Here is a 21357-nt window from a genome sequence, read left to right as displayed (position 1 = left end):
GGTAACAACTTGATATCCTGGAAATCTAAGAAGCAAGGAACATGCAGTAAAATTTCTGCAGAGGCAGAATATAGAGCTATGTCAACTGCATCATGTGAATTAAAGTGGTTGTCTTATCTGCTAAGTGAGTTTCAGTATCAACCTCAATTGCCTATACCACTCTATTGTGATAACCAAGCTGCCATACATATAACAGTCAATCCTGTCTTCCACGAGCAGATGAAGCATGTTGAGATTGACTGCCACATTGTCAAGCATCATATGGAGTCAGGATTTATACATACACCTTATGTTTGCACTACTGAGCAGTTAGCTGATTTGCTTACAAAACCCTTTGACAGGAAATCAAATGGCAAAAACTTTACACAGAATGCAGATATACACTTTTGAAGCTCAAGAGGAAGAAAGTTGATTTGTTTTAATGTCAAGTTGAAATAATGCAGTGTATTTCAACTTGAGGAAGGGATATTGGAATATTAGGATAATAAGTAGAAGGGACGTTCTTGTATTTAGATAATAATCAGTGAGGGTATTTTAGTAACTGCTGATGGGGTATTTTAGCAAGCTAAATACTGTTTCATATATAACCACCATTAACACACCTATATATTTCTACTAATTCATTAAATCAATAAAACAAGATTCTTCTCTCAATTTCTTAGCTTGTCCATTAGAGCTGAGCCGAGCTTGAGCAAGCCAAAGCTCGGCTCGGGTTCGAACTCGTGAATTTTATAGCGAGTCGAGATTGAGGTCAAAGCTTGGCTCGGCTCGATTACAGTCCTAACTGAGGAGCTCCTAATGTTTCCTTATTTCATTTTTATTAATAGTTTATTATTGAATAGCCTCCCTCCTTCTCATAGAGAGTATTAATGATAAAATAATAAATAATAAATGAATACGTTGGATATTATTTGAGATGATATGTCTTAGTCTACTAACTAGTGAGTCACTCTTCAAATAACTAAGAATCAATTGTTTATATTATTTTTGGAAAGTGAACTAAAAACCTATTGAAGATGCTCTAATTCTAACCGCTCAATAAGATTTCAAGCTACACCATCTTCTTTTAATAATAAAAATAAATAAATTTCTATCGATTAGGTTTGAAATTATATAAACCATATTAAAATTATATTATTTTTTACCTAGAAACTAAATTTGATTTCTTATTTAAATTTGTAGCAAACAAAAGTAATACACGAGTACTCTACTTGGATGATCATTTTTGTATTCTCTACGTATTTGATTTGAATTTAATGTTGATTCTGCAAGAGAAAATGATAAAATTGTTATATTGAGCAGTAAATAATTATAGAAATAGTAATAATAATATTTACTTTGTCAAATAACAAAGTAGCTAAGAGTTAATCTCTCGAGAGGGGTTATTTGGACTTAATTTCAACCACACAAATCTGAATCTTTATCGTTTTTGTTATAATGAAACCCATTTCTGTAACTCAATTGATATTATTTAATTAAAAATGACCAAAATGACCATTTGTAATATATATCAAAAGTCTATTAAAAAAACAAAATGACAAATGTGCATTTGACAAGGAGATCACTACAAAGGTGGGTTTGACTTGATCAAAACAACTAAACAAGAAAAATACTTACTATATCATTTATTATTATTATTATTATTTAGGCTAAAATAAAATTCTATGGAAATACGTAACAGTTCAGGTGCTGTTTGTGATTTAAACCAGCGTATATAAGGGGCTGCCTTCTCATAGGGATTGACTATTGACTTGGGCATGTTTATGTTTTGGAAGCACTCTAAATCTTTTTCCTCCTCCATACCATAAGACTAAATTATCATGATGGGGTCACATGAATTTAATGAACTTTTTTCCAATTCTTCTTTTTAAATGTACTTATAACTTCATTTCAACTCTTAATTTGATTTTTTTTTAAGGGTTTATTGGTTTTGTATTTCATATTTATTGTTACTGTTAGCGGTTTAGTATTGCTAGTTAAAATTGGCTGATTTTTGCTATGGAATAATTAGAAGCAACTATTTTCTCATTCTAGCAAAATAATTTTATTTATTATTTGAAATGAAAAGATAAAATTAAACTACGAAAAAACCGAATTTTCATTCTTCGAAACTACTATTTTTTTAAAAAAAAAATTTAGGGGTTTAATATTAACAACAGTAAATAGCAAACACAACTATTAGGGGATGTTTATCTCCTTTTCATTTCATGTTTGCTTTTTTCATTTCAAAACATCTCCAGTTTGCTTTTTCATTTCAATTTTTTTTTAAGTGTTTGGTTAGGAACTCATATTTGCATTTTATATATGAAAAGTAGCTTTTCATAAAAGCTGAGAATTCTAACTTTTTAAAAAAAAAAACAGTTTTTCTAATAACAAACAGCAAACAACAGTAACAAATAGTAGATAAACCAAACGGACCTTTAAACTAAATGAGTCTATTTCTTCTAAGGTAACGATAAACATTAAATATCAACAATTAAGCTAAAGGGTACTAAATTTTAAGTTGTCCATTGAATTGACCAAAAGTAAACATGAATACTTTTTTGTATTTATATTAGACTACAACTAGTCTCTAACCTCAAGTTGAATTCCTAACTCATATAAGCATACATTAAAAAAAAAATTATGAACTTTGATCCAATTAATAAGATAAATTTACATTTAAAAACGTTACCACGACTATGAAATTAAAAAAAAAAAAAAATGGGGACAAGAAGTTAGGAGTGAATAAAGAGACGAGAGTAATGGGAAGGAAGGAAGGGAAAGCAAAAAGGAGCAATAACGGTTGGAGATTCTGAGCTTAGAGAGTCTAGTCTGTGTTTGTTTGAGCTAACAAAACAAGACAAAGTAAGGCATAGTTTGGATGCTGCTGCTGTTATTCTAGTATCTACTTAAATCCTCATTCTTTGGGATATTCAATACTCCATCTCTCAATCTCGACCGTCCATCTTCACACCGAATGCTTCTCAGTTGTGTACACGTGCTGCCTATCTTTTGTTTCCCTTTTTAATGTTTTGCTTCCATGCATGGAATTCTCCTCCAACTAGAGCACAAAAACAAACACAGAATAGAGAGAGAGAAATTGGAGAGCAGAAAGAGTCGTACTTTTGCTTTCATTCTGCCCTTCTTCATCGCCATCATTAACGACCCTTCTCATCTCATCTTCTTCAATTCTGTTTTTTCTCTTCTTCCCCCATTTTAATTTCTTGCAACTCCAAATGGGGGTTTCAAGGTCCTTACTTTGGTGGGTCTGATCTTGTACTTTACACAAACTGTCACATCTTTCCATGCTTTTTTTTTTTTTTTGATTTAGCTCATCAATCAACAGTCTGATAAAGCAAATAAACTTCGTGATCCGTTTGCTCTGCTTCTTGATCTAGATTTGATTTTCTTGCTCTTTCTTTCTACTGGGTGTTTGATAAAAGGAACAAATGCAGCTTATAAGGTAAGATACAACCTACTGATCTTTCTTGATTTTCTTTAGTTTTATTAGTCTTTCTTCAATTTGCAATTCGATCAAAACGATGGATGCAAATGCGATCCCGAAGAAAAAATTGTTCATATGCAAATTTTGTAACAAGAAGTATCCATGTGGTAAGTCGTTAGGTGGGCATATTAGGATCCATCTGAGTGGCCATGGAAACCATGGAAATGGCAATGGGCATGGAAATGGAAATGGAACTTCGAATTCAAATGATGTTGAAGAAGAGGCGGATTTGAAGCTCAATGCGATCAAGGCTTTTGCTGCTGCTGCTAGTGGAAGCAATAGCAAGAAGGATCATTCGGATAATGAAGGTGCTGGGCAATCCGCTGGTTATGGACTTAGAGAAAATCCCAAGAAGACTAGGAGGTTTATGGCAGATTCAAATCAAAGTAATCTGATACAAGGAAAGGTGTGTAAGGAATGCGGTAAAGGATTTCAATCTTTGAAAGCTCTGTGTGGCCATATGGCTTCTCACTCCAAGAACAGCTTTGAAGATCAGTCCGAGACTACTGAGAAACTCAAAGATCAAGTTTTTGATAGCCAATCTGATACTGAGACATCATCTGCTCCTAGTAAGCGAAGAAGATCCACAAGAATGAGGTACAAGACTATTGATGTTTACTCTTTACCAAATGCTTCTCTGTCATCTGCCTCTGATGATATTGAGCAAGAGCAAGAAGAGGTTGCTATGTGTTTGATGATGTTGTCCAAGGATTCTGGTTTTAGAGGTTGTTTTAGTTCTATTGCTGATTTTTCAGATAACAATTCAGTGGTTGTAGAGACTAAATCATCCTCTAAATTGAGAATTAGTGTTAAGAATGGTATCAATTGTGTTTATAATGGTAATGGGATTCTGGAGACCAAGAAATCCAAGCAGCAAGTGATTAAAGATAATTTTGAGAATTCTGATTCTGGGTATTTCAGGAATGGTCCTAAAACTAAAAGGGTTGAGGCTGAAATATCAGTTCATGGATTTGATGAATTGAAGAAGCAAAAACTTGGATATGGATCTAGTAGTAGATATGAAGAGGAATTGAGTCCTGAAATGGGGAAAAGATTAAGCAGGTTTAGGCGAATTAGAACGGAGTTAGGAAAGGATATAATTGAAGGAGGAGCAGATCATGGATATGATGAATCTGAAACTGTTTCAAGAAGAAAAGGCAAGAACAATGATTCTTACAACACTGAATTTCTCAAAACAAAGGCTTCAAAAACAGGTAAATTAGGGGGAATCAGAGGCAGCCACAGCCACAGCCACAGGAATAGTAATGGTTATGAGAGTGGTGAAAACAGCATTGATGTTCCTAACAGAAAAAACATCCAATCTTGCAATGGAAAAACCCCAATTGTGCAAAATGCAGACCAAAAACTGGGTTTAAAGAAAGGCAAAGTTCATGAATGTCCATTTTGCTATAAGGTATTCCGGTCCGGACAAGCATTAGGAGGTCACAAAAGATCCCATTTCGTCGGAGGTAGCGAAGATAGAACCGTAGTTATTGATCATCATCAAGTGCCTGAAGTGTCCATGTCTGGCCTAATTGATCTCAATCTTCCTGCTCCAATGGAGGAGGACACTAATGGGTACTATTTGGCATCTTGGTAAGGTAAGCTTAGTTTTCTGCAAAGTGCTGAGCTTTTTTTGCTCATGGATTTCAAGGAGGAACATACACACACACAGAGTGTACAGGAAGCCTGACTGATTGATGGTTGTTCTTTTTTTTCCTTAAAAAAAAAAAACTTCTTTTGCTTCAGATTTAAGGATGTCTTACAGAGGTAACTGTTTCATTGTTGCTTATGAAATGTAGGAAGCATCTTTTCTTTCTTTTTTTATATATATTTTTTCATTTTTTTATTTTATTTACTGCAACTGATATTAAAATTGTTTTAGTGTTAGTTAAGTTGGAGATCTCATTATCAACTTTTAGAAGTCTCTGAAACAAGTAGAGTATGATCTTTTAGGAAACTTATAAAAGAAACAAAGGAAGGACCAACATGAAAAGAATAAAATAAAAAGAGGTTGAAATTTCAATGGGATGTGTAGTTTTGTTAATGTTATAAGTCAGGCAGTCCTAAAAGAATCACGGACCACCTGCTTTGCTTTATAGGGAGGAGCTGTGGGTATGGGTAGAGAGATTAAAGGAAATAAAGAAAGGTGTCATTTTTAAATGTTGGGTAAGGCTCCGGTACTATACCGGACCGAGTTTAATGAACTCGACCAATGAAAAATGCGTAATTTTTTCTATTTTTCACAACATTTGTTGATGAATTTTGGAAGTAAGATCGATAGAATATTATTATGCTTGCATTATGTTACATTCAGCTTCAAACAAAGATCTCTTGGGAAATTGAATTTTGTTGTGCTTTGGGCCTTTCTTAGTGCTAATAAAATTAGAAAAGAAAATAAAAGAAAATGATGGTGATTGGCAGATGATTAATTTAATAGTTCAAAGTAAGAAATTTTATGCAAGTACCTGTTTGAGTAGCTTTATTCGTTGGAAATGTGGGCTAGGGTCGTGCATTGTACGCAAAATGCGGCGTAGGAGTCAAAACGATATCGTTTAAGCGGTGGATATTGTTTTAGCCAAGTTTGGTCTTCCACTTGTTACTCCTTACAACCAACTGGGGGTGTCAATATGTGTTATTATTTCGCAAACTATTCTAGTTGGATTCGGTCAAAACTTGATGAAAGTTTGATTTGATAGGATTCGATTCGATTCGAGTTCGAGATCAGCTCGAGCACTAACGAACCTAAGTCTGAGATTTCGTAGGTTCAGTTTGAAATCTCGTAAACAGGCTCGATTATTTTTTATTTTTTATTTTATTTGGTAGAACAATTATTTTGTATATAATATATATATTTCATTGATTTTTTTATTATATATTTAATTGTTTTAAATTTTTCTTTTATTGATTTTTTTTTATCACAATTCACAACTCACCTAAGGTTTAATCCATCGAAAAATGATACAGAAAAAGTTTTAGTCTTTAGGCCATTATTTAAAAGCTTATGTTTTGATAAAGAACAAACTTCATTAGAAACTTTAATATATATTTCAATGTTTTAAATTTTTCTATCAATTTGCGTTCTCCGACCATGAGTATGATCTACTGTTAAGGTTTTTTTTTGTCTCATACACTACTTATTCTATTCATGTATGATGAATTTCATTAAAGCTCGTTAAAGGCTCGAAAGCTCGGGTCAGTCAAAGTTCGGTCTGATTCGGTCAAAGCTTAGTTCGATCAAAGCTCGATTCAAGAGAGCTCGGCTCGAAATATTAACGAGCCAATACCGAGCATGGCTAGGTTCGACTTGTTTAGTTTGATATTTAAAGCAAAAATCATCATAAGTTATTTTCCAAGATATTATGGAATCAGTTTCCCAAGATATTTAAATTCAGAATTGATTTAAGTTGTTTTTAATACTAATGTGTTTGTTGATTGTTTATTTCAACTTGGAAAATAAAATAAAAGCAACTAAAAAGGCCTTAAAACAATTCAAGGCTCAAGCCTAAATCTGGCTCAAAACCCAAAATTGGAATCAGAAGCTTGCGACAAATAGTCACATCAAGGCGTTCCAAATATAGTAAAAACTCAGAAGACATAAGACTCTGTCAGTCACACGTCTCTCTATCAACCAAATAAGGAAAGACGCAGACTGCAAGCTTGAGATGTCAGAAGTCAGAAGACGATCATTTGATGTGCGGTTCAACGATTGGCAAAAGCCTGATTTCGGAAACGACAACTTTCATTTAATGGATAAATTGGCACAGTGGTAAGAAGCAAGACAAAAGACAGAAGACCTTCTCCCTCCAACGGCTCTTTTGAATTCAAACGAATTTCTTCAAATACTTCACCTATAAAAGCCAACTCCAAAGTTCATTTTCACAAATGATCTTTACGCAAAAAATCGATAAAGCTTTCAAGTAAAAAATTAGAGCAAATTGGTATATACAATCATTTCATATATGTGTAATCTAATAGAGAGAGAGATAGAGAGAGTAGTTCCGTTGATTTTCATATCAGAATTTTTTCCTATTGTAAAATCAGAAGCTCTGTTATTGCTTCGGTTATAGGCAAGTAACAAGAGAATATATAACTGAGTGTTGTTGTAAAGGAATGTACTTTACTTACGCTCTGACTATTATAAAAGTTTGTGCTCTACTTGTAAAAGAGTTCTTTAGTGGATTAAAGCTTAGAAGATGGAATTCTGAGGACTGGACGTATACAGAAGGCCGAACCAGTATAAATCTGCTGAGTAACTTCTTTCCCTTAGTCTGCCTTTATTACTTCTGAATATTACATGCTCTGAATTTATAACTCATTTATATCATTCTGAATATTCTGTGTATAATGCATAACATCAATCTTAAGGATCTTTAGAAGCTTTGTTGAACAAGCAGTCCTCTAAGAGCAAGTATCAGAAGCATAAACAAATTCTGTAAACTGAACTTGCCTCTGATTCTGAAAGTTGCCTTTGTGCTACTATTGAACTAAAAAATAAAAATTATTAAAGGCTTAAATTGAACAATAGTTCCATTCACCCCATTGGAACTAATCTAACCTTATTAGGGACCAACATTCGTGACCTGCACAATTTTAACATGGCATTATTGGGCAAGCAAGGTTGGAAATTCTTGAAAAATCCTCACACTTTGGTTAGTATATTGTTCAAGGCTAAATATTTTGCTAATAGATCTTTCATTTCTTCCAAATTGGGCACTAATCCCAGTTTTGTTTGGAGGAGTGTGTGGAGTTCCATTGAATTAATTGGTAATGGAGTGAGATGGAAAATTGGCAGGGGTGATTCAATTCAAGTTTGGAAGGACCCATGGGTGCTGTCATTTTCAAATTGTCCTCTGGTCGGTTAATATGGTGGCTAACACCGATGCAAATGTTAGTGATCTTTTTGTACATAGGACTCGCATTTGGGATCATAGGAAGTTAATTGCATGTTTCGCACATGAGGACGTGGATCGGATTGTGGACATGGTGGTGCCAATGATGGAACAGGAGGACTCAATGGTTTGGCACTTTACACAAGATGGTGTGCACTCAGTAAAATCAGGGTATCGTTTGCTCGAGGATGCAAGGAGTTAGGGGCTTAACAAGGATGGGTGGCAATTGTTATGGAGTATTGATGTCCCATCGAAGGTCAAGGTTTTTTTTTATGGAGAGTGGCCTCTAAAATGTTACATTTACGGACTCGGTTAGCGGTCTGACATATCAACATTCCAATTAATTGTGTATTGTGTGGTGGGGGTGTTGAGCATGGGTGGCACTTATTTGTTGGCTATTAGTATGCGGTGGCTTGCTGGGATGCAGCTAATTTACCAGCGTCGGATGCCGAGTGGGAATGGATCGAAGAGTGGCTCCTCGAGGTTCTAGTGCGGCAGGGGAAGGAGACATCAAGTCGAGCAACAGTTGTATTATTGGTCATCTAGCAGCAGCGGAACCGGCTGCTGACGGGATCGCAGTGGGAGCCAGATGAGGTGATGTCAGGTGCAGCTCAATTTTTAGCAGACTAGAAGGAGATACGACAGCCGCAGGTGGACAATTGTATTGCTACTGAAAATCAAAGAACAGCCAACAGATGGTACTAAGTGCAAGGGAGGTGAAGTGCAACGTTGACGCTGCGGTTTTCACAACCACTAAACAGTTTGGGGTTGTCTTACGTGGGCAGGAGGGTGAGTTTCGGGGGGGGTATAGTTAGGTGTCAAACTGTACTATCTCATCTAAACTCGCGGAAGGCTTAGCATTGCGAGATAGTATGCACTAGGTGTTCTCCCTCCCGTATTCCAACATTATATTTGAATGCAATGCTAGGGTGATTGTTCATGCGTTTTACTTCAGGAGTAGAGATTTGACAGAGTTTGAGTGCGTCATAGAAGATATATGTTGTTTTTCGATCACATCCGAATTACTTTGTGATATTTGTTCCACGGTTAGCGAATGAGGCGCCTCATATCATGGCTCGTCACTCTCATTACAATGCTAACTCATTTAGTACTATAGTGCCCCTGAGTATTTACATCATGTTCTTTGTAAGGATTTTGCTGAAGGTGTTTAATATATGAGGTTTTGTTTGTAATATATATATATATATAAGTTAAGTTTAATTGATTTTTTTAAATTTAATAATATAATTTTTAACTTTAAATTTAAATTAATATATAATAATTGATAGAGATATCAATTTAATAGGGATCTTGAAATGTTTGAGCTCTTTAACTAGGTGTAACTCTTAGTCAATGATCGATTTTGAATATAGATCAATAGCGCGACTACTTAGAACCTGGCTGAAAGAGGCTATAATTTTTATTATAAATATAGTTTTTTTTTGAAATATATTATAAATATAGTTATAAATTCATAATACTCATTTTCTTAAAAAAAAAAAACATTATAATACTAAATGATTTAAAATGGTCTAAATAATACTATATGACATTTTAGAACTAAAATAAGTTTAAATTCTTTATTTTTTTTATTGAAATGTATTTTAAATTTTTAAATATAGTTTTTTTTATTATTAAATGACTTAACTCTTATTTTATTTAAAATCATAAAATGTCAGGATTGGTCTTAATTTTAGTAGTGTATTTTTAGCGTATGTCTGTAAATTAAAAAAAAAGTTTTTTTTTTTTTTGAGGAAAAAACAAAAGTTTTCAACTATTAAAAATATAAATGAAATAAATAACATTTTATTAATTAATTTTATATTTAAAACAGATTTTTACTAAATTAGAATGATGAATATTTCAAGATGCTTTATTGCCGACATTTAAAAGGGGCAGTTTATGGAGTGGTTGGGACTACTCTTGAGTTTGAAGATTGGAAGAAGAAAAAGAAATCATTTATTTGATTGGTAATGGAGAGGAAGAATCATCAACATTTGGAAAGTTTTATTCACTTTTACTTTTTTTTTTTTAATGGTAAAAATTTCATCAAAGGCGTTACAGGATATTTAATTCCTTCCTAATTTATCAAAATCCTCTTGATTTTATTTTTTTTTTTATAGAAAAGAACTTAAATTTTAAATTAATTGATTAAGTAAATATACTCTAGCAAGTTTTTATGGTGAATAGTATAGCCACTCTTAAAGTGTTTAGTGCTACTTCTAACATTTTATTGATATGTCAATATACTAATCATGAACCAAATTGAATTTGCATCAATTGATAAGGTAGGTGTTAGCGATATTTTTGTAATATTACCAATTTCAATATTTTCACGTGTGGAATGAATATGGGCGTGTCAAGGAAATTAATTCTCAATAATTTGGACGGTTAAAGTGATGAAAAATGCATGCGAAAAACTTGATTTCTAAACAAAATGATTGGCAGGGATGCAAGGATTGAAAAAGCTCATCTTCTTAGTGCTGCTATAGAAACTTTACTAGAATGATAAGAACTACCAAAAATAAATAAAAAAGGCTTAAATGTGAAATTGGCACGATGATTTTGAGGAACAATCAAATTTATTGATAAGAAATGGTTTAATTACAAGAAATTGATGAAATAGAAGCAACTACAATAAAAATTATATTTATCGCAAAAATAACTAAATCAATTGTAGATGTTGATTATAAAACAACAACAATATAACAATTGGAATGTGAAAATGAAATAACATAATTGAAATGCTACAAATAGAATTGAAAGAAATTAAAACCACGGGCTTCGACAAGTCTTGAGCTAAAGCTGGCCTTGATTCTACAAGTGTGAGAGTGTCTTGAACGAATGATCGTTGATATGAACGCCTTGAATGTGAAAGCTTAATATTGATTTAACAATGAATGTATTGGATGCTTGAGAGAATTTTAGGTTTAGAATCGGGATTGACAAATGATTTTGAATTGAATATAGAGTATGAAAGCCTAAACGATTTTAAATAAAGCAAGAGGGGCGACTATAGTTTAAATTGACTTGGTGTCATAAAAGCTAAATAGAAATGAATTTTTGAAAGCTAAAACAGAAAAGCAAGATGCAAAAACATGTATAAAATGAGTTTCCAGATACGAAATTGACCGAAACGAAAGCCTAACATGAAATTCAAGATGCCAAAAACAAGAATAAAGCAAAATTTCGAACTATAATGGACTTAAAAGGATTGAAATAAGGCTAGGAAAATGGTTGGGCAGAATGTGTAAAACAAGAACAAAATGCGGAAATTATGAACTTTGAGCAACAAAAACTCTAAAATCGGATTTGAAATAGACGAACTAAAGAAAGAAAGCTAAGAATTACCCAGTTAGATCTGGGGAAACTCAAAAATCAAAGGAAAAGACTTAAGAACTTGAGAAGAAATGATTGTGTTTGATGTGTTGGATTGTGTTAATAGAGGAGAGAGGCCCTCTATTTATAGCTCAAGAGGGTGTTAGTTGCAACTATTCCATAATTTCCTTCCACTAACTACTAACTTTTTTTATTTTCAATTTATTTAGTTGCTAGTAGGTGAGTAGTTAAGTTAGTTAGAGTTAGAGTACATATATCAACTAACTTAACTAAAACTGCCCACGTTTTAGGCATGTTTTTTAACTTCCAAAATTTATTTCTCCCTCCATATAGATCTGAATTATTCCGACGAATATATATTGGATTCCTCGGGATATCTAGTTTCTAAAACTTTCGACCTCATGAAATAATTCGTCTACTTGATACCCCCGAAAGGTCAGTTGAAGTGACGTTGGTACGACAGACACCTACTCTAACTTTCAAAATTTATTTCTCTCTGCATATGGATCCGAATTAGGTCTAAGAATATATCCCAGATTCTTTAAGATGTCTAATTTTTGAAACTTCTGACATCATGAAATAATTCATCCGTTTGATGCCTCAAATGGTCAATTGAAGTGATATTGGTACTGCTGGAAAAAAAAGGTCTTTGTGATTTTTTCTTCCTTTTTCTTAAAGCTGAGAATGTCAGCTCGTTGAGCTGGCCACTATAATGTCCTCCAGGACTTACCCTGGGCTCCAGTTCGTCGAGTTGGAGGCCAATAAGTATCATAGGAATGTTTTTTTTTTCTTTTTTTTCATACTTTACAATAAAATTTATAATATGCTTCTCAAACATAAAATTTATTTTGTGGACCAACAATTGCATTCTTAATTTATGTGTAATGAAAATTAAAAAAAGAAAATTTATTATATGATATTAATCTATTATCCGGAAGCAGTTTCAAAAGGAAATCTCGGATGATAATGATAGTAATACAGTGAAATAAATTTTTAACATTTAACTTATTTTTTTGGTATTTATTAATTTCATTTTATATAAGTTTATGAGTTAACTGGATATTTTATACAACTTGAGGGCTATCGGGATATTTTAAAAATTCAGTAGCTGATTCTTTATAAAACAAGTTGAGTGTAGAAATGATGTATTAAGTCCAAGAAGAAAAACGTTATCCATTACATTATAAAATGTAATGGGCTCTAAAAGGCCCAGTTTAGAAGTTGAACTAAACTTTACTTCCTGCCCATGTCTAATGTCTGTGACCTCTACTGTGTGGTAACTTATGGACATTAATGAACTACTGGAAAATTTCAGTTTCTTTGATGGTTTGTTCTTTTTGTGTGAAAGTAATATATCTTAGGGTAGATAATTTATTACTCATTAGATATGTCTATATCAAAACTAATCGGGCCCTTTATTTCACAAATATATTATTATAGAGTTAGTCACTTTTCTTAAATAGTTTATTCATCTATAATTTTATTAGTCAGAGATTAATTTTTATATAAATGATAAATTTATTCCTTTTAACATTAATTAATGGGATAAGGTTATAAACAATAGCAATTTTGCTGTTAATATTTAAAATAATACAATTTTATCATTAATATTATCAGTCAAGAGCAATTTTATTAAATTATGGTCAATTTAGACATTATTATAAAACACATATATTTTGTTTCTTATTCTGTCACGAATTGTATATTAGTTAGTTCTAAAAAAAAATCATATTTTTCATAATTTAATAATGCAATTTGAGATTTATTTATAAATTCGTCAAAAATATATAATTTTTTTATCCAACTCGTACAAAGGACATTATCTATATATATTTTCACGTCTAATAATATGTTTGCGATCAATTACTAATGAGGAATAAAATGACGCACATGTGAAGTGTAGATGACACGATTCATAACCGAGAATACAGTTTGATGAATTATTTCTCAAATTGACCAAACTTATTAACATTAATTGCTGTTGACTACCAATGTTAAAGGTAAAATTGCAAAATTTTAGATGTTACGAGTAAAATTACTTATGGTTATAAATGTTAGGGTATTGTCATATGTTCAATTGCTACACTTTGCGAATTAGTTCCTCATACCTTCCAATAAACATGTTCATTAAATTGGCAAGAACTTGTAAGTTGTCCTCATCCTTTTGTAGAATATCGCCATGTCTGGTTGTATTTTCTTGGATAAATTATATAGGTGGTGTACAACTTTTATTCTAAATCACATTTTGATGTACAATTAAAATTTTGCCACACTAAATCATACGAACTTCAGGTGACCTCCCATTAAAGTGTACAACCGGTTTTTATGATCGGTCAACGCTAGTCAAAGTTGCCACATCATCATTTTTCATTATAACATTAAAAAAATGGGACACACTCTTTATAGAATTACTAAAATAGCCTTATCGTTTATAAAATTACTAAATTACCCTCATCTTCTTCCTTCAACTCCTCTCTCTCCATACCATTTCTCTCTCACTACTCTCTCTCTCTACCATTTCTCTCTCAGTCCTCTCTTTCTCTCTCACTCCTAAAATTCTCTCTAAATCTACAACTATTAAATTCTCTCTCTAACTCTTTCTTTCTTTCTTTATCTAATTTTCTCTCACTAAATTTTATTTCAATTGAAACATTGGTATTTCTTTCTTTCTTTCTTTATGTATCTAATTTTCTCTCACTAAATTTTATTTCAATTGAAACATTATTATTAGAGGCACTCAAAAACTATAAACCCAAATGATTATCCATCTTCAAAAAAAAAAAAGACCTTGGAATTCAGGGAAGAAAAAAAGGAAGAAATATGAAAGGCGTGAAAGGGAAATTGTTGAAGAAAAGAAGCTGAAATCAATGAAGTCAATTTCTTACTTAAACCAATGGGTTTGTCGAAACTTGAAATTAATTTAGTGTTTAAATTACCTCAACCCCTCTTCATGCATAAAGAATTATCAGATCAAGGAAGAAATGTTCTAAATGAAGAACCTTTATCAGAGATAAATAAATGCTAATGGATTTAAGAAAATGAAAGAAATGAAACCTGAAAGTTGAGTGGGTATTGAATAATTATAAGGATGAGAATGAACAACTTAATTTAGAGTGTAGTTTTTTTTCTCTTTCTTTGTTGTACTCGTTTTTTCTTTCCTGTTGTTTTTTTGGTGCTGTTTCTGGGCTTGTTCTAGCCTTCTTCAAATTACCAAAAAAAACTCCCACTTATTCTGGAAGACTGGGCATATGTGTGTGAGAGAGAGGAGTGCGAGAGAAATGGTAGAGAGAGAGGAGTGAAAGAGAAATGGTAGAGAGAGCAGTTGAAGGAAGAAGATGAGGGTAATTTAGTAATTTTATAAGGGATAAAGCTATTTTAGTAATTCTATATAGAGTGGATCCCACCTTTTTTAATGTTATAATGAAAAATGATGATATGAAAACTTTGACCAGCGTTGACCGGTCATAAAAACCGGTTGTACACTTTAGTGGGAGGTCACCTGAAGTTCGTACGGTTTAGTGTGACAAAATTTTGGTTGTACACCAAAGTGTGATTTAGGGTAAAGGTTGTACACCACGTATGTAATTTACCCGTATTTTCTTGAATAAGGTTTACCACACTTATCTAGCTTAGCAAGGATTAGCTCACTTTCAACTACATTTTCATTATTGTTCTCTTTGGTGTCTAAAATGATGCTTCTAGCTTTGCCTAAGATATCTCCACTGTATCTGAGTGAAGAGTCAAGAGAAAAGGCCATAGCTCTCACCTTATGCATAAAGTCATTGAGGCACTACGCCAAATAGCCTCTTAGATGACGGTTAAAAACCGTCATCCCGCGAAAAAAAAAAAAATACCACGGAGCTTGTTGTCGTCTGATGGACCTTCAGACGATGGTTAAGTTCTGTCATGTGAAGGCCGTCACATGACATAAACCTACTTGTAGTCTGTCATAATCTGTTTATATTTGTACAAATGAATTTCAGAATGTAATTAATATCAGAAAAAAAGTAATACATATCGAATTGGGAAACAAAATTGAACTTGATCTGCATATCTTATAAAGTCATTATTAGATCTATAATCCCCAAGTCTTGATATCTGAAAATCCAAATGCATTTCATTAATTACGTACAGAAACTATTCAGACCGAATAACCCATTTACCCCTTCCCCTTCCTAAACCTTTCACTTACCCACCCACATTATAAATATAAAGCTTTTACCACATTCTTCAAAAGTCCATAACTCAGCAATATACGTACCCTAGTTATACCGATCATGTCTAATCTTAACGCCTCCATCGTCGTGTTGAGTTGGAGTTTACCAAACTCCGGCAAGAGTCACCCAGGTGGCTTCTCAATATTTCAGTTATGTATCTTACTCACCCAGAAGTTGTGCATTGTTCTTCCTTCTCTATTTCTGCTAACTCACGTACGTTTGCTGCTATATATATATGCAGGTTCTGAGAATGGTGACCATGTGACATGGTCTGTCATGATGAAGGGCCCTCCAAACACCTCTTATGAAGGAAGTGTATACAAAGTCGATATCAACTTCCTGTCGAGTTCCCCTCCACACCTCCAGTTGAAAGACCACAAACTTATTAATACATTGTAATCAATTCATATAAACGCATATACACTCATGAAATTATTATTATTCTCAGTTCATATTCAGGACTAGGATTTATCATCCTACTGGTATCTCTTCCCCAGATACTTGCTCGTCATTCCTTTCCTGCTGCCACAGTAAGATGCTGTTATAAATCTATGCATTTGTCTATGTTTGGGGTCTAATCTATCTATGCATGTTTGGGGTCTAATTTATATATGCATTCTCTAGCTGCTATGGCATATTTATGGAATGCTGATAGAGCCCTTCATTGAGGGGCCATTTCCTGGCCAAGAACAAATTGTTGAGCAATACATCAACAACAAGGCAGGTTATGTTTCAACTGTCAGGAGATGGACTCAAGAGCAGGTAGGGGGCATGATGATGTGTAAATAGCGTGCGAGGGGGCCATGATGTGCGAATGGCATGCAAGGAGGTGTGCATGCTAAACAAACATTGGAATTGGATGGTGTGAAGTACTAGAGAGGCATGAAAGGCAAATCGAAGAACAAATTTATTACCAATCTCCTTGGTAATCAATTTGATCTTCAATTTGCCTTTGATGCCTCTCCAGTACTCCACACCATCCAACTCCACTGTTTGTTTAGCATGTAGACCTTCTTGGTTGCTATTCGCACATCATGCCCCTTGCATTATTTCCTTTTTTGTAATATAAAGTAGACAACTTATTACTATACATATGTATATTCAAGTGACACAGAACATGTTATATATCAAGTAGACAACTTATTCGTATATACAAGTATATTCCTAAATTGATATAAAAGTTCACAACCCTTGATGTTGAGCGATTTCCGCAAGTGCACGGTATACGCTTGTAGTAATAAAAGATATCGAACCCACAGGGAACGCTTTTTAACTAAAACTTTATTTAATTCGGTTTAATCACGTGTTTAGGTTTAATAAAAGAAATACGTTTAATTGATGGAATTGGTTTTGGTAAATTAGGATTAGATAGAAGGATTATATCGAGTTTAGAGAACAGTTCTGTCTTGGAATTTTGATTACAAAACAGATACTACCGTAACTGGAATAAATAATAGGTATAAAACTTATTTTCATAAAGCAAAGAAAGCAACTTTAACTTTGTAAAGATTATGGACATGTAACAATATAGCGATTTATTCAATTAAATGGCTTTGAACCGTAGAAATCTCTCTGGATCGGAGCAGATTGCTACCTTAATCAAACTAGTATTTTATGTCTGATAAGCCGCGATCAGCGATCATATCATCCATAAAAACTAAATCTGTCAAGTGTTCAACAAAGTTCTTATATGAATAAGATGGGATAGAACGTTTTAATAAAAACACCGATTTATCATTTTGAAAATCATTTTGTCAGAACAATATCAAAATAACAACAGTAAGAATTTATTGAATAAATAAGTATATCATTAATGAAATGTGAATTTTCACAAGTTAACAGAGAAGTAGAAACTTGGATAGCATTGCAACGAAAACTTTGAGATTCGGGTTGTCAATCTTTCTCTCAAACTCCGTAGGTGCGTCAAACCTCATGCGCTTCAGCCGTCAATTCTTCTCGCTGGATCTTCGGAATAGAGACTGATCTCGTCTACTACCAGAATGAAAACTAAACTAATACTGTTTTTATAACTAATCTAATAACAATTCGTGTACAACACGATTGTTTACACAGAAATGAAATCTAACTTTCTGATTCTTTTCTGAATCAGAAACTCAACATAATAACTTTCTTCTCTAATTTCTCTAACTTTTTCCAACCTCAATTTCTGAAATGGATCACTTATTTATAGTTGTTGAAGGGTTGTAAATGATGGGTCGTGTCCGCTGGTGAAGGGTTGCTTTTATCCGAACGAACAGACGCGTTTTTTCCGATTTAAAACATGTGTTTTGTGTGCAGAATGGTTCGCTGTCGCGACTGAGGTTCTAAAAATCTCAGTCGCGACAAGGGGTATATGGACGAGTGAAAACTTCGTTTTTCTCCCGAGCTGGCTTCCGTAGGTCGCGACTGAGATTCTCAAAATCTCAGTCGCGACAGAGAGAATTTTCCCTGTCTCTCGACTGCTTTTCGTCCTTCTTGAGCGTTCTTCTGGCTGTTATGCGTTCTCGGTACGTTTTTTAGGTTTTTCCTCCATTTTCGCTCCGTTTTCGCTCCGTTTTCGCTCCTTTTTGGATTTAACCAAATAATTAAGTACCTTGCATCAAAGAAGTAAATAAAGACGTAAAAGTATTCCAAATGAATATAATGAACACGATTTTAATGTAAATTTAACATATTTATGTATGATATTTTAGGTATATTTTGGGCTTAACAAACTCCCACACTTAAGCTTTTGCTAGTCCCGAGCAAAATTTCACTGAATTTATTCTTTAATCAATCTCTTTATAATCAGAACATATATCCATATATTCCTTTTTGAATTAGTTAAACCGAAAGATAAACTTTTCATGGCAAATTTATACACAAAGCATCAAACTAGCTAGTGTAAAAGAGATATATCATTCGTCTTGTATCTCAATTTTTATATTGAAGTATTCGGGACGGTGTAAGCACGCATGTTTCCGAATCTTTCGTCTCAAGGCATTTCTAAGCACAAAATTTCCTTTTCCAAACCTAAACTATTACAAATATAGATTTAAGGACTTAGGTTTAATATATTTGCTTTAATTTTTAACGTTCCTTTCATACCTCGACCGTGATAAGGGTGGTCGCAATCGTGGCCAAACGTAAACGGTACTTAATGTTCTTCCCTTTAATACCTCGATTGTGATAAGGTTGGTCTCAATCGTGGCCAAAAGTTAAGAATTCGACTACTTGATTTAATTAACATGAAAATAAAATTGGGAAAGAAAAATAGCACATTCATCCTATATTGACTTGAAATTCAACATGTATTATGGCTAAAGTTTCCTTAAAAACTTCAATTGGTTTTTAATGTAAGACGAAAAATCATATCGAGCTAAAAAGCTAAAGTTGTTAGTTCGATTTATGCCTATAAACCTAATTGAAAATTGAAAATAAGATTTATATTTATCATGAATTCATGATATAAAGTAGAGATTTGAAACTAAAGAAATTTGACTTATATACATTTACTCGAGACGTTTTTTGATAAAACCGTATCGGAGATTTGTAAAAATATTGCCCGTATAGAAATATTATTTCTAACAATAATAATAACCTTAAAATATGTTAAGCATTATTTTAAAAGTAGAATTTATTTGAAACATATGAAATATATACTTTAACAAAAATTATATGTTTATGAAAAATTGCTATTATTTTTGAAAAGTGTTGCACTTTATAAAAAAAATGTTGCATTTTATAAAAAAAAATGTTGCATTTGTTTTTGAAAATGTTGCATATTATACTTGACTTAAACTTGAATAACAATTGAATAACAATATGCATTTATACTTTAAATAAATAGCATTCATTCTCATTCGTGGCATTCATTCGTACTTAAAAAAATAAAATGAATATGAAATACCTCATCCCACACTTAATTTGGATCATGTCCTCATTGGTGCAAAAATTGATAAAACACGAAAAATAGTACGAAATAAACCATACGAATTAGAATTGAAAATAATAATACGATAACATTCAAACATAATAATAATAAAGAAAATTGTACCAAACATAATTTTAAATATTGTACCAAATTGAACAAGACATAATAAGAAGAATGTAAATGAGTTAAAGATAGAAAGGATAAAACCTATCAAGGCGAAGGTGGCATTAACATCAACATTCTCCTCCTCCTCTTCTTCTTCATCAAATTCCTCTTCATCGTCCTCATCATCATCTTGGGCACCTAAACCTTGAGAACCCGAGGCTTCACTACCCATGGTAGCAAAAACACGTCTTGTGCGATCCGCATAAGAGATAAAGGCGGGTGGTCCCATTTTCTTCAATAAATTGGCCCTTTGAAGTGCCGTGAGATCCAAGAAAGGTAAACCAACATGAGGCATATTTTGATAATCCTCTAATTCACCTCGAGCGCCCAAACCAATGCCGGTAATTAAATTACCCATAGGCACTTGCTTATTGCGGGACTTGGAAGCTCGAACTAAATTAGTAAATATCATCTCAATACTATCAATTGTCAAACCCTTAAAAATAGCATCTAACACAACCAAATCACGAACTTGCACTTTTGAACTTTCAACCCGACCAAATAAGGAGAATGATAAAAACTTGTGAAAGAAGAATATACAATCATCCTTAAGTAGCTTACTAGATGTATTCTTTGGACTAAAAACATCTAAACCGGTTAAAGTATTCCAAACCGTGTGTGAATCAAAAGGCTTTGGCTTTGAATAAAAATTCCGAGTAGGAAAACCAAACCAACGGTTCATGGCCGCATACCCAACATCATAACGGACTCCATCATTCCGAAAAGAGATAACTCCTTTCTTCTTGTCATAGGTTAGAGTAACCAAAAACTCAATAATATGCGATTTAAGACTAGGAAAACGCATACTAGAAAATCGTTTCCAACCAAGAACGGAAAGAAATTCATCAATACGCTCGGTAAAAGAAAGTGTGTTTACCGTGTCGGTGTCAAGAAAAAGCATGTCGACGAACTCTATTAGGCTATTAGAAAATCGGCGATATTTGCGTCCTTCGGCTTCCGTCGTAATATCGAACGGTGCTCCATATTGAACCCGTAATCTAGTGATCTCGGTGGCCTTGGCTTTGTTTGCAACGGTCTTTTGTCTAGGCATATTTTGTTTGTGAAATTGGTGAATGGAAAGAAGAAAATATGAAAGGATGAAAGTTAGAATAAAAGATAATGGTGGTGAATTGGGGAAGAAGAAGATGAATAGGGTAAATATTTATGGGGAAGATGAGTGAATCTTGGTATTGGGAAGAGAAAAGATGATTGATTGGTGTAAAAAAAGGTGATTTAAATAGGTGTAAGTAATAGGTATTGATTAGGATAGTTGAATAGGTAAGTAAATAGAGTAGGAATAGGTAAAGAACCAAAATTCGCCCCCAATCCCGTCCCTGTAGGTCG

General features: G+C 33.2%; 1 protein-coding gene across 1 annotated transcript; it reads left to right on the top strand.

The window, feature by feature from the left end:
- The first annotated feature begins 2737 nt into the window (after positions 1 to 2737).
- On the top strand, positions 2738 to 5336 carry LOC136217813 (zinc finger protein ZAT4). The gene has a single exon (XM_066004476.1). It carries the CDS (start codon positions 3525 to 3527, stop codon positions 5085 to 5087), a length of 1563 nt encoding a protein of 520 aa, XP_065860548.1. The 5' UTR covers positions 2738 to 3524; the 3' UTR covers positions 5088 to 5336.
- Positions 5337 to 21357: the final 16021 nt, after the last annotated feature.

The sequence above is a fragment of the Euphorbia lathyris genome, chromosome 2, assembly GCF_963576675.1.
Source record: "Euphorbia lathyris chromosome 2, ddEupLath1.1, whole genome shotgun sequence".
Taxonomy (NCBI): domain Eukaryota; kingdom Viridiplantae; phylum Streptophyta; class Magnoliopsida; order Malpighiales; family Euphorbiaceae; genus Euphorbia; species Euphorbia lathyris.
The sequence above is the reverse complement of the archived record's forward strand: the minus strand, read 5'-3'. Positions and strand labels throughout refer to the sequence as shown.

Bases quoted from the DNA above. Each gene is read 5' to 3' on its own strand.
- LOC136217813 (XM_066004476.1), top strand. From the start codon at position 3,525: ATGGATGCAAATGCGATCCCGAAGAAAAAATTGTTCATATGCAAATTT.